This window comes from Ursus americanus, chromosome 7 (assembly GCF_024610735.1).
Source record: "Ursus americanus isolate L20-20 chromosome 7, mUrsAme1.1.p, whole genome shotgun sequence".
In the NCBI taxonomy this organism is placed as follows: Eukaryota; Metazoa; Chordata; class Mammalia; order Carnivora; family Ursidae; genus Ursus; species Ursus americanus.
In genome coordinates, this window is record NC_142133.1 from 9073282 (window position 1) to 9086979 (window position 13698).

Here is a 13698-nt window from a genome sequence, read left to right on the forward strand (position 1 = left end):
GCAAACAGGAGAGTATCAGTGATATTAGCAAGTTTCACTACTGGAGCAATGGGGAGTGGGAAGGAGCCAGATGAGGTCAGAGTAAGAAGTGAGTATGGGGATGGGTAGCTTTCCACCTCTGCTGTTTCTTGGGACATAAAGGCTGGGAGAAAATGTACTGAGGGAGGGGAACAAAAGGCAGGGGACCTGGGGAAGCATTAGGCAGACAGGCTGGACAAGTAGCTTACATATGTGAGAGATGACAGGGAGCTCTGAGGAGGTGCCCAGAGGGATCATTCTAGAGCTTCTGAGAGACCTAATAGCTGGATGTCATCAATCCGGGGATGCTGAGACAGTCACTTGGATCCGTGGGCCCATGCCTTCTTTATTCTTGATGAACTCCCTTACTTCACAGGGGCACACCATGTAGTGGCTTAAGACCGGGAGGATAAGAGCTAGAGTTTTTGAGCCCTCACATATCTGAAGATTTTTATTCAACCCTCAAATTTATTAATACTTTCACTTGTATGGAATTTCAGGTTGAAAATAATTTCTCCCCAGTGTTTTGAAGGCATCCTCCATTGTCTTCTTGCAGTGTGGTTGTTGAGAGGTCATATATCATCACCCTTTGTGATGTTTTATTTTCTTCAGGATCTTCTTGTATCTTGAAAGTTGTGAAATTTCAAGGAAATAGACCCCTCCAGTGGAAATGGACAAAACGCCTGCTCAGCTCTCAACTGGTCTGCCTTAAGTAAAGGTCAAAGAGACAAATAGTAAAAACCATTTGGTTTGAAGGGCTGATAATCATCAGCCTGACTGGGGCTCTCATGTTTCAGTCTAGCCCTGCAGGCTCTTCCAGCTTCTTCTCAGCCAAGCCTCAGGGGTCAGGCCAGTCTACTGCTGGCCTCCCACAGACCAAAACCTTTAAGATGAACTTTGTGTCCTTTTTAAGTCTCCAGTATTTGTTAGCTGGGCTTCTCTCCCATGTCTTTTATTACCAGGGGATCCTTAAAATGAGACAGGATCTGAATGTTTCCCTGTGGGGGCAGCAAGGAAGAAGACCCCGGTCTCGAGGGGGCAACAAACCCTAAGTGCTAGACGGTCTTTTGAGGTAGATTTGTGTTGGGCTCAGCTGGATGGTCCAATGAGACTTCCTAAGAAAAGCCAATGGAAGATTTTTAAGATGAAAGGGGTGTGGTGGTGCAGAAGGAAGGCTCTAAAGGAAGATGTGTCCAGTAGCAGCATTCCAAAACTTGTGTATTCCAGAGTTCGAATTTCAGCCACTTCTCATGAGCCAAGACTTTACAGTTTTCCAAAGAGAAAGGTCATGGTTTTTCTGGAAACAAGACAGGGTTGCAAAACAACCTTTTAATGAGCAGAATTAAATGAATCGAAAGCTTAGGGATTAAACTTCCCCTGATGTTATGTGGGTTTAAAGAAATGTGGCACAATAAAGAGTTTTCTGAGTTTATCCAGATTCTGAACACGTGTAAGATTTAAGCAATGCTGAATTAAATTAGTAGCATACTATACTCCACCCTCTTTCAGTGGCTTCCACCTAGAAACTCCTAGGACAATAAATATGCTGTTTCCATGAAAAATCTTGCTTTACTTAGAAGGATTCTGACAGCCAATTAAAATTCAAATACAGAAAGATCAGATTTATAAACCTTTGAATTTACAAAACAGCTCGATTACAAAATAGTTCATCTAGTTTCACACAGACTTTTTTGTGGTGTCTAAATGTGGTGAGTCTCCCGATCGGATAAAATGTGGGGCGATGATCGGTGGAAGCCCGTGGCGCAGGCCGTGAAAGGTTTCACCCAAGACAGAACAAAGGCGATAGAAGTTTATTGAATACATGGCAAGGGAGCAGCAGGCAGGACAGCAAAGGAGAGGCTGTCTGCAGTGAGGTAGTGGGTGGGGGCTGTTTTTAAAGAGGGAGGGTGAGGAGGTATGGCCCTTTTTTGGTAAGTAGCCCATTGGTTAGTTAGGGCCTTTGGATATTTTGAGGTGGGTCATCTGCTGGGCCTGTCTGTATTCAGCCAGGGGGTCGTTGTGGGGGCCCTTTCTATATTCCATTGCTCAAGCCTGTTTGCCTAAAAGCAGCCTCTACATTTTTATTTTTAATTTCATTTTAAGTAGGTTCCATGCCTAACGTGGAACTCTTGACCCAAAGATCAAGAGTCGCATGCTCCACTGACAGAGGCAGCCAGGCATCCCCAGAGTTTTTGTTTTTTATTTTTAATTAAAAATAATTTTTTTTAAGATTAGTTATTTGTCAGAGAGGGAGAGAGCACCAAAGCGAGTGAGCACGTGCAAGCAGGGGGAACGGCAGGCAGAGGGAGAAGCAAGTTCGGAGCCCAATGTGGGACCCGATCCCAGGACCCTGGGATCAAGACCTGAGCTGAAGGCAGTCACTTAACCAACTGAGCCACCCAGGCGTCCCAGAGTTTTTGTTTTAAAAAGAGAGTTCGTGGGGTGCCTGGGTGGCTCAATTGGTTAAGCGTCCAACTCTTGATTTCGGCTCAGGTCATGATCTCAGGGTTGTGGGATCAAGTCCCAGGGTGGGCTCTGCGCTGTGTGTGGAGCCTGCTTGGGATTCTCTTTCTTCCTCTCCCTCTGCAGCCCCCCCCCCAAATAAATAAATAAAGGGTTCATTTCTGATACCTTTAAAGAATAAATGACCCGAAGGCATGCAAAACATAGACTTACCTTTTTTCAGGAATACAATCGTGTGAACAATAAAACTCTCGTGCCATCCAAAAGTGATCCTTGTCATAGGACAGAGGAGCTCCCCTTTCACAGGGAAGCAGGAGGAAGTGCAGAGCTACAGCGATGGAGCAAGGAAAGGAACTTCGTTCTCTTGGACCAGCGTTTGTGGCAAGGGCTGTTCTGAGACATCCCCACCCGAGTGGGTCTCCATCCTCACGTCACGGTGATGAACCCTCGTGCGGAAGGGGTGGGGGGAGACCTCTGTAGTTGGCAGAAGCCTCCTAGATGCTGCTGCTATACCCCCCCCCATCAACACAAGGTGCGTACGCACCTCTCACACACAGACACACGAACCCCGCGAGCATCCCTGGTAGCTAAGCGCTGGCACGGGGAGCCCATGAACTCCAGCCCAGGTGAGGTTAATTATGGGCTGGGACTGCCTCGATGCAGAACGTCTCCGTCATCTCCACAGACTCCCTACGTCTATAAGGCTGAGATGTTTCCAGGAGCTCCTTCGGTTTCTGTTTGCTGTGCTGTCATCTTCACGGTGAACCATCGCTTTTTTTCAGGCACAATCTTTAACTGGGAAGGTCACGGGAACCTGATGGGCTGGTGCACGTGTTGCGGCTCAGAAAACCTAATGCCATTACCTGGTTCGTTCATTGCTTGCTTTCACCTTTGCTCTACCTTCGATTATCCTTAGGAACGTCTTGAAATAAAAAAGAAATTTTAAAAATGAAGAAAAGATGTATGCATGCATAGATGACAAGGGACAGAAACTGCCTCCAGAGGAAATTGTACAAATTTGTTAATTTATTACAAAATGGCCACTCACAGAAAAACACAAGAAAACTTTTATACTTTTATATCTGGGAAAGGAACTGGTGTCTCAGATACAAAATAATTTACACATAATCCATACAATTTTATTTTATATAGAAATAGGTCATTATTACAACAGCTGTACAATTCACTACACTTCGTCTTTTAATTACATAAAATCTTTTCTTTAGAAACATCTCAACATAACAAAACATACAAAAAAAGCAAAGTGCATTTTGAAAAGGAGAATCCAATCCTCAGTCTTCTCATGAAAGATCTGTAGAAAGATGCAGCATTCTGACTCAAGGGGCCGGCGCACGCTGGGGTTTCCTCGGGGGCCTGGAGCTCCCCGGGCCTGCCTGGTTTGGGAAACCTCTTCCTCCAATTCCGTCTTGGAGTTCCCGACAGAATTCCGGAATATCAGCTGCATGATTGTGCTTTGCTTTGAGTCCGCCTTTGCAATTGCAATCAAGGAAGTAAACAGGAACAGTCCAGTGTTCTATTTAGGGGAAACAATAATGACCAGAAAGAGCCTCCTTTCATCAGGGTTCAGGCCAGAGGGTGTGGGTCTGCGGCCTGGTTAACAAGGACCGGCTCTGCCATCTGATTGGTGGGCTGTTTTTGTTCCTGCGGTCTCCAAGTGAAGTCATGAGACCTTCTTATTTTTAAAACCTGAAAGTGCCTAAGTTATCTCCTCTGTGCAGCTGTGCAAATTAAAACAAAAACCACCATTTAAAAATAATGAAAAATAATCTCTTTATTCTCTCTCTTCAACAGATCTCTGACCCAGTGCTTCTCGAATGCAAAGGAAAGAGGATCAAGAGAGTGAAGGCCAGCTAGCAAGTGTGGACAGACCACAGCCGGCTAGAGGGACCAGTGCGCTCTCGGGAGGGCGAGGCGAGACGTGCCATCTGCTAAGTGAACTGAGTAACGACACTTACGTGGGGCACTCGGGTCCCATCCGAGTATGGCTGTAGAGTGTGCCCAAGAAACACAGAGGCTAGGGAAACACGGCCAGTACTCTGATCATTTTCCACATGCCAGCCACTGTGCTCTGGAGATGGTTACCATCCAGGAGTTCTGAAATGTATGCAGTGTGCACAAAAGCCAAGGGTTTAAACTCCTCTCCCCAATTCCTGTGGCCACCCCCATGGTCCGTCCATTGGTTAAAGCTGATTGTGACCCCACTGAGGTGCCAGGGCACTACCGGGGTGGCTGCTGGAGGCCCGAGGACTCAGATAGGCTGCTGACCCTTCGGGGAGGGCGTGAGGGCTGGGGCGGCGGGGGGTAGCCCAGGGTCCCTGGCTGTTGCGAGTAGGTGGAGAGAAGTAGCGAGTCCCGCTGCTCACTGTGCAGAGAGGTTGGCGCCTGTACCTGGAAAGAAAGGACAAAGGGCTAGAGGACTCACCTCCGTGACTGGGAGAGTGGTGCTGTCTTGTGGTGGCAGGACCTTGGGAGGAAGGTAGGTGGGGAAGAAGGAGCCAGATGGCTATGAATTCGGAGCCAAGCTCTCTGCTAGCAGTAGGGGTTCCTTTGGGCCAGTGGGCCAGGGACCAGGCTTTGGGGCATGGTTTCCCGAACAGGTGAACATGAGGTATATTTTGGGATGTTGGGACCTGAGACCACATGCAGATTGACAGGGCAGAAACCAAACACACATGCAGTCTATATACTTTTCACCACGGTCCCTGATTCTGTAACCACTCCCAAATGCGGCCATTCGCCAGCGTCCTAATTTGAAGCTCAGAAACTTCAACTGGTCAAACCTAAACTTTGGAACCTTCAGTCCCATCCCCCACTGTTCGCATACATGAAATCTCCCCCGTCCAAACCACCCAGTGCACCCCAGGCACAGCGGCCCCTCCACTTTGGCTCAGGCTGTCTCTCTTGTTGGAACACTGTCCCTTCCTCTCCATTCACTTCATCTGCACTTTGGCTCTGCAGGAGGTGCCCCCGGGGCCTTCCTCCACGAAGGCCTCCAGCCACAGTGCTCTTACTGGCACAAACCCAGAGCCTGGGTGCTCTCTGGGAGATCCCCTCTCCCCACACTGCACCATGAGGTCCCTGGAGGCCAGCGAGAAGGCCCAAATTCTCTGTGTCTTCTTAGCCCCATGTCTTGGAGGAACAGGTCCCCATCAACACGTTTGCTGCCAGGGCTGAAGAAAGACGCGGGAGGCCTCTAACGCTGCCCAGACCATCCCTGCTTTCTCACTTCACCTGTGCCCATCTGCAATCACTTGTGTCCTGCAAAATGACATGACATGCAAAGCTCAAGTCTTGAGTTGCCTGCCCCTATGCTTGAGGCCAGGGAACTTTGAAAAGTATATCACAGATGGGTTAACATCTTTGGAATTAAATTGCATTCAAGACCATCAATGAGGACACTCTTCATCTTTGTCCCACTGTCCTTAAAATGTCTCAGTCCCAACACTCTCCTCTGGCTTTGGAGATGCCCAAGCCGGGAGGCAGAGAGAAGGGAAAGCCCTGCCCTGCCCTGTGGTGGGGACTGGAGGTCAGGGAGGATGTGCAAAGGACGGGCGCAGGGCTGGGGCAGGAAGGAGTGCTCCAGGCATATGTCAGACGAAAGGCCAGAGGCTCCGCAGACACTTCTGGTCCCATCTGAACACCAACCACTGGCTCTCACCCTCCCTCTTTCCGGTGTGTTTGGCACTTGCTTAAAGTAAACAGTGACCACATGTAAAAGTGCCCCACATTTTCCTGGAAAGCCCCAACTTTGTGCCACATTATTGTATTTATCAAGCAAGTTCAATGAATATTTACCTAAATGTGATTTAATTTGTAATTGTATAAGGCTTCGTGTATAAACACACCAACATTCTGACACACACAGTAATCGGTGTCTGATATTTGCTCTCAAAAATATGGACACCATAATAACAATTGCTTCATAATGATGAATCTTTTGATTCAGATTTGCCCCACACTCTCTCAAATTCCAAACTACACACAAAGCATACTAGATACAAATTTTGTAAATAGTGTTTGTCAGCTGGAATAGCGTTAAAGATGGATCTTTTAAGCACATAACCATATGAAGCATAATAGCTGAGTCTAAATTTCTCCTACTAAATATACAAAGACTCTATAAACTGTAAGTATTATCAACTTCATAAACTATAAAGCCTCCAATGCAAATCTGCCTGGGGCTAGTTTCGGAACTGAGGACTGGAACCACGCTGAAAGCCAGGGAGGGAAGGCCTGTCAGGCCGGGCTGTGGAGCTGCGGCCTGTGCCTGGGCGCATGCGTGCGGCGGTGCCCACCTGCAGGAAGTGCTGTGGCTGCTGCTGGGCCTGTGCGGGCTGCAGGGGCGACTGCCGGGAGGCGGGGAAGCTGGCCTGGGGCACCGCCTGTCCCATCAGCAGGACGGGGGGCGAGGTGCTGCTGCTGGTGGTGCGCATGTCTGCATTTGGAAACACGGCCTGGCTCTGTGGATACCTGTTTGGTCACATGTGGGAAGGAGAAAACAGACTTTTAAGAAAGAGGTGTTGATGTGACACCAACAGCACAGGCAACAAAAGGACAAACAGACTGGACTTTGTCAAAATCAAAAACTTTGGTGCATCAAAGGACACTATCCACGGACTGAGAAGGCCGCCTATGAAAAAATATTTGTGAATCATATATCTAACAAGGGACTGCTATCCAGAATATTAAAAAAAAAAATTCCTACAACTCAACAACAACAACAAAACAGCCCGACTACAAAAGTGGTCAAAGGGTTTGAACAGATATTTCTCTCAAAAAAAGATACAAATGGTCAATAAGCACAGAAAAAGATGCTTAACATCCTTAGACATTAGGGAAACACAAATCAAAATCAAAATGAGATACCACTTCATAGCTGTTACGATGGCTATTATGAAAAAAACAAACAAACCCAAAACAGTAAGTGTTGATGAGAATGTGGAGAAATTGGAACCTTTGTGCACTAATAGAAATGTAAAATGGGGGGCACCTGGGTGGCTCAGTTGGTTAAGTGTCTGACTGTTGATTTCGGCTCAGGTCATGTTCTCAGGATTGTGAGACTGAGCCCCAAGTTGGGCTCCATGCTGAGTGTGGAGCCTGCTTAAGATTCTCTTTCTCCCTCTCCATTAGCCCCTCCCCCCCATTCTTGCTCTAAAAAATAATAAAAAATTTTTAAAAATGTAAAATGGTACGGCCACTATGGAAAACAGAATGGCAGTTCCTCAAAAAATTAAGCATAGAATTACCATGTGATCCATCAATTCCACTCCTGGGTATATACCCCAGCAAAGAGGAAAGCAGGGACTCAAGCAGATATTCATACACCCGTGTTTGTAGCAACATTATTCACAATAGCCAAAGAGTAGAAGCAACCCAAGTATCCATTGATGGGTGAACGGATACGCAAAATATGGTATATATACATAATGGAATATTATTCAGTCTTAAAAAGGAAGTGTAAATTCTGACACATGCTAGAGCATGGCTGAACCTTAAGGACATTATACTGAGTGAAGTAAGCCAGTCACGAAAGGACAAATACATTGTGACTGCCCTTAGAGGAGACCCCTAGAGGAGTCAGAGTCATAAGAAAAGGCAGACTGTGGGGCTACAGGGTAGAGGCAACGGGGCGTTAGTGTGTAATGCGGGTCAGAGTCTCAGTTTGGGGAGATGAAGAGGTTCTGGAGACGCGCGTGGTGATGGTGAACGTCACTGGACGGTATACTCAGAGTTAAAATGGTAATATTTATGTGACATATATGTCCTACCACAATTAAAAGTAAAAAAGAAAAAGGTGTTGATGATCATGGGCCATGAACAAGAGGCAGACGAAGGCCATTTAGGAAAGCTCCAGAGGAGCACAGAGTCGAAACAGGTGTTTAAAGACGCTAGAGAAAAGTCCATTTTGCATTAGATTTTTGGGAATTTCTATTTCTCTCCGTCATTTGTAACAAGACGAGGCATAGGTCACATCTGGAAGAGACGGTAGAGGAGAAGGGGAGGGCAGAAATTATCGGGCTGACCCTAAACGGCAGAGTTCCAGAGGGAAGGATTCCCATTTTGCCTAGTTCACTGCATCCTGAGCATCTCTGGAAAGCGATGTAACAAGAGTCTTTGTTTTGTCCAACTGAGAGCACCATCAGACAACGTAAAGGCGGCTTCCCGAGGTGCACGTTCCCTGTCTCGCCCCCACGGGGTTTTTACTGGGGTAAAATGAAATACTTCAGGTACGGGCCCTGGCTCCTCCGAAATGTTCGGTAACCATCCACTGCTACCGTAAGCGCTGGCTGAGGGGGGAGGCAGGAGGAAGGGCTTCTAGGGGCCGGTCCCAGGGGATGGCATGGGGACACTAGCTAGCACTGTCCCAGCGAACTGCTGACACATGCTCAGCCAGGGTTTAGACAAGAAAGATGTCTGGGAGGTAGTTCTACTTCTGCCTCATGTCAAAGAGCTAGGAACTATTTTCCTGCAGCTTTTCCAGTACCCACTCCTATCTCCAGTACCCTTTGTCCCGAGTAATGAAACCAACAATGGAGCAAAGCTGCTTCCGGACGTGGGGACTGCCAGGTGCGAGGAGCCTGGGGGAAGGAGAAGGCTGTGTGTCGGGGGGGAAAGGAGAACCCCCATCTGCAGGGTTTCACAGTCCCGCGGCTCGGCGCCAGAGCCACAGAGGAGGCGAGCTCCAAGTGTGCCTGTGGAATGTGCCAGCGTCTGCTGGTCAGATGGAGCTACGGGAGGGCCCTGGGGAAGGGGATCATGCTACGTTTACCTGCGATATTCCCATAAAGTTGTCTGAAGATGACGACAGGGGGTATAATTAATCGTTTCCTTCAGGTCCTGTTCTGAGCATGGGATGCTGACACAGTTTCATCTTCTTGAATGGGAAACGGAAGAAAAGCTAAGGGGGGGGTGTCCCTGCAAAGGGTGTGGGCACACTTTGACCTTGCCTTTGGTGCGACACGCACGAGGAGCGCTGCTGGTCCAGGCCGATGAGAACCCTGCCAGCCCGAGAGCGCTCAGTGCGGCTCTCTGCCTCCTCCCTCCACCCGGGGCCACCTACTTGACTTGCCGTCCAGTCCTGCTGACCTCTGAGGGCTGCCTCGCGTCACAGGACCCAGGCATCATGGGCTGGATGGGCTGGCTCAGCAATAGCCTTGGAGCAGGAGGAGATAAATGGGAAACTTGAATCAGCACCCAAACTGCAGACCTGCTGGCGACGGCAGCACCTGCCGGCCCGGCGGGGCCCTTTCTGGCTGCCCCTGATCCCCACGGCGCCTGCTCTGCTCTCAGAGGATGGTGAGTGCAGCCATCCAAGCCCCGGCCCTCTCTGGCCACTCTGTTGGCTGGGATCACCTGAACTCTGCCTCCATCTAGGGCAGCAGGGAGGCTCAAATGGTCACTGGAAAGTCGCACCTCAGCTGTCCTTCAAACCAGGGCAGTCTCTGTACCTGAGCTGCCGATCGTGGCTGAAGTCCGGGCTGGGCTGGCACTGGCTGCTGTCCTGGGAGGCAGAAGCGAGCGTGGTCAGGCTCAGAGCTGGCGGGAGCACCGCCGTGGCGCTGCTGAACTGGGGCGTCAAGCTGCTCACCGAGTGGCCGCTTCCCTGCATCATCTGCGAGCTTCGCATTGGCCTCGGGCCCTGGAGCAATCATGTTCATGAGAGAGGTAAAACTCAGACTCAACTCTGGAGCCATCTCTCCAGGAATCCGCCTTCCCAGAATCCCTTTCATCCACCCACCTCGGCCCTTCCTCTAACTCAGGACCCACGAATTTTTAAACTATTTTGATCTTGTGACTGTTCCCTATTGGATCATAAGCACCCCAAGGATTCTTTGGGTCCCTTGGGACTAGAATGGTGTCAGGCTCTCAGCATGTAAGGGAAATGTGAATGGAACCGAACTACCTCTGCTTCACCAATTCCACTGCCAACACCTGGACCTCCTTGCTGTTTCTTTCCGACTCACCAGGACTACTCTTGCCTCTGGGCCTTTGCACTGGCTGATCCCCTTCATGTGGAATGCTCTTCCCCCTAATACCGGTATGGTTCATTCTGTCATCCCCTCAGGTCTTTGCTCAAATGCTATCTTCTCTAAGAGAAGGCCACCTGTTTAAAACTCCAGCCCACCCCCCCACCTTCACCAGAGGTCCTGCATCACCACTTGACAGGTTATGATCTTTACTTGTTTGCCTCTCTCTCCCGACTTGGATCAGAGATGCCTTTTTTCTTTTCTCTTTTGTTCACTGCTGTGCCTCAGTGCTTAGAACTCAGGGGAGCACTCAACAAATGTTGAGTGAAATCGTAAATGAATGAGGGAATGGGCTTGGATTTGCTTTTGCTTTTTGGATTTTCCACTGTTCGCAGACTGTCCATTCATATGACAGCGCGACAGTGTTTAACTCTCCAAGGATCTACGAAACCTTTCAATGTTAGTGTAGGTCCTTCCTCAGTTTTTTCTTTTCCAGATTCTTCTTGGCTATTCTCATTAATTTTTCTCTTGACCTTTAGAACCAAAAGGCTGCGTTTTAAAGGAAAACCCTTAAGCCTGGGTGAAGATGGGCCAAACTCCAGTGCACTTTTGTGTGTACTTTTCCACCTTTTATGGTACGTTATCTGTTTATATTTCCAGAGTCCCCAAGACCAGTCTTTATTCCCATCTGTTCCCCTGGGGGATGGTGAATGAGAGAGGCCCAGCAGATATTTACTGGACCCATGATGACAGTGATGCCAATATGAGGCTTGAGGAGAGGCTGTATCTTGCCTTTGAATCTTTGATCTTCCAGAAGCAGGGGCTTAAGACTTCTTCATTGCATTCAAGTGCCATTGATTGATGGGTGACTGTCAGACTGCAAGGTCACCGGTGCCTTGTAATAGGTGTGAGGGAAGGGCTTGGTGGGGAATCTGGGGGACTGGGAGGGGCGCGCTGGAATGAACGGAAGTGGATAACCTGTGTTCTCACACTGAAAATGGCTAAAACCAAGAGCAGATGATGAGGACGGGGGACACACGCATGGGGATATATGGCTGTCAGTGTGAGTGTCTGGGTGTCCGTATGTCCTTCCCACCCCGGTCAGGATCAAAGCTGAAAGTTCCAGCTGCAGCAGGATACCTTTGAGGTATTTTAATATATTAATAAAACAAGGAAGGAAACTAGTACAGCTTGGGGCTTCAAAGCATCTTAGAATAAGGAAAGGAAAACCCTGCACCACCATAATCGAGCTCTGGTCACAGAAGAGGAATGGCTGGATAGGCTTCCACGCCAGGGAGACCGCGGGCCTCAAGCGTGCCCTGGTCTGCTTCGGTGGCCAGGACGGAGTGTGAGGACGAGCGCGCTCACCTGGGTTGCTATCACGCTGGATTCTCTGAGCAGGTGCTGGTTTGCTACCTGGGCGGAGCCCATCTGCCCTGGAAGCTGAGGGCTGGCCACGAGCTGGGGCTGGGAGCCTGGGGCCGACCTCTGCTGGAGTTGCTGCTGGGCCTCAGGACGTGGGGCACTGCTGAAGCTCAGGGATACGGCCGGCTGCTGCAGAAACATCTGGAAGAACAGGAGGGCCTTTGAGATTGGGGTCACAGGTGTGTTTGCCTTCACACGCCAAGGTGTCTGCACCTTCTTCATATTCCCTCTCTGCGGCAAGAGGTCCGCTTTCTTGCTCTCTTTTGAGCAAGACCTGCCTGGGAAGAATTCATTCACTCAACATGGGGGCATTGGATGATACCAGGAGCACAGTGCGAGGGCCCTGGAGATGGAGCAGTAGATTGGAGGGACACTGACCCTGGCTTCGAGAAGCTTACGGTCTACTGATGCAGGTCTAACAGTATGAAAGACGCTTAGACCCAGATGGCCTATAAATAACTTGACACACTCGTATAGAGCCTGGGCTGGCTTATCGCTTCCTTATGAGGAGAGAGAACTATCTTGTGAATAGAATGAATGGTGGCCGAGGATGGGCTCATGGAGCCACGGGCTGCACCACCCTGGCAGGAGGACCAGGCCACTGACCGGGGTGTGTACCCACATTGCGGTTGGCATCTCCAAGCCAGTGCTCCCAGATGAGATGGCAAATCTGCTCCCATTAACGAGGTGACTCTGCATTCCCAGGAAGGAGGATGTGATACCTTGGCCTGGCAATCTTAATTTGAAAGGTTTAAGGGAATTTGATCAAGTTTGTAGAATGTTTGTTTGTGAGAACCTCGATCTACTTCATTTGTCAGTGTGGTATATTTGATTTAAAAGAATTAAGCGCTTAGATTTCACTTCTAAAGTTTACATGTCTGCCTTGTTAGGCACATGAAATGTTTGAAGGATTGAGGTATATCGAACTTGTAGATTCATGGCTTTTGTAGATAATGTTGATTATTTATAATTTGTTAAATTTATAAACGAATTGAACATAAATAAAAACAAGAGCACTGCTATTTTTAGACCAGATTTGTAAATAAAATGTCATCTGTAAATTGACTCTGAAGGCCTAAGAAGAACAGCTTTAATACTTTTAATCATCATTTAAACCTAAGACCTGTAACCAGCTCTTTCAACCAAAGGTCCTCATGGGCATTGAAAACTGACATTATCTAATATAATGGATTCTTGACAAGCAGTACGCTCCCCTCCCTTTTAGGCCTGGAGCTTTGAGTTTTTCAGGAGGGAGGCCCTCTGCTTTCCAGCATCTGGGGTTTTAACCCCGCTTCCAGTACTCAGCTCAGAACAACCTCCAAACCATTAGAGAACCGACACGCTGATGTTGGCTGAGTGACCGAGGGATTATGGAAAGGTGGAGGCAGAACCATGCTGAGCAGACCCTGCAGGAGCACTTAGGGATCAGTTAGTTCAAGCATGTGCCTCATGGGGGAGGTCGAGCTGCCTCTCAGAGGCCTGAGGTAGGTGGGTGGCTGAACCGGACCAGGTCCCCACCTGGTGCCCTTTCCACCACCCCGCCTGATCTCCCCACTGTCCAGTCACACCCCCAAACCTATCCCCAACAGAGAGGTTTTGAATGAGAGCTCTTTGTCATGTTAGAAATTAAGAAGAATTTTCTGGGTATCCATCATCTCAGATTCTGTTCAGGGATTAATACTTCACGTGTTCCCTGTTCTCTATTATAATATAGCTTATTTATAGCACATATGGTGACCTACACTTCATCACTTCTGATTAGATTTCAAGTCAATGCAAACTTTATTTATGATAGGCAGTAGAA

General features: G+C 48.6%; 1 protein-coding gene across 5 annotated transcripts in view; it reads right to left on the reverse strand.

The window, feature by feature from the left end:
* Positions 1-3485: 3485 nt before the first annotated feature.
* The window catches only part of NPAS2 (neuronal PAS domain protein 2), a 152632-nt gene continuing 142419 nt past the window's right edge, over positions 3486-13698 (reverse strand). For 4 of the 5 annotated variants that reach the window (XM_045771664.2, XM_045771661.2, XM_045771662.2 and 1 more), the window contains 5 exons: positions 11838-12035; positions 9951-10141; positions 9563-9655; positions 6798-6972; positions 3486-4890 (listed from right to left, as the gene is read on the reverse strand). In XM_045771664.2, the coding sequence (XP_045627620.1) occupies positions 4720-4890; positions 6798-6972; positions 9563-9655; positions 9951-10141; positions 11838-12035 (828 nt within the window). In that variant the 3' untranslated portion in view covers positions 3486-4719. The remainder of the gene's footprint in view (positions 4891-6797; positions 6973-9562; positions 9656-9950; positions 10142-11837; positions 12036-13698) is intronic. The other variant, XM_045771663.2, reaches the window with a different exon arrangement.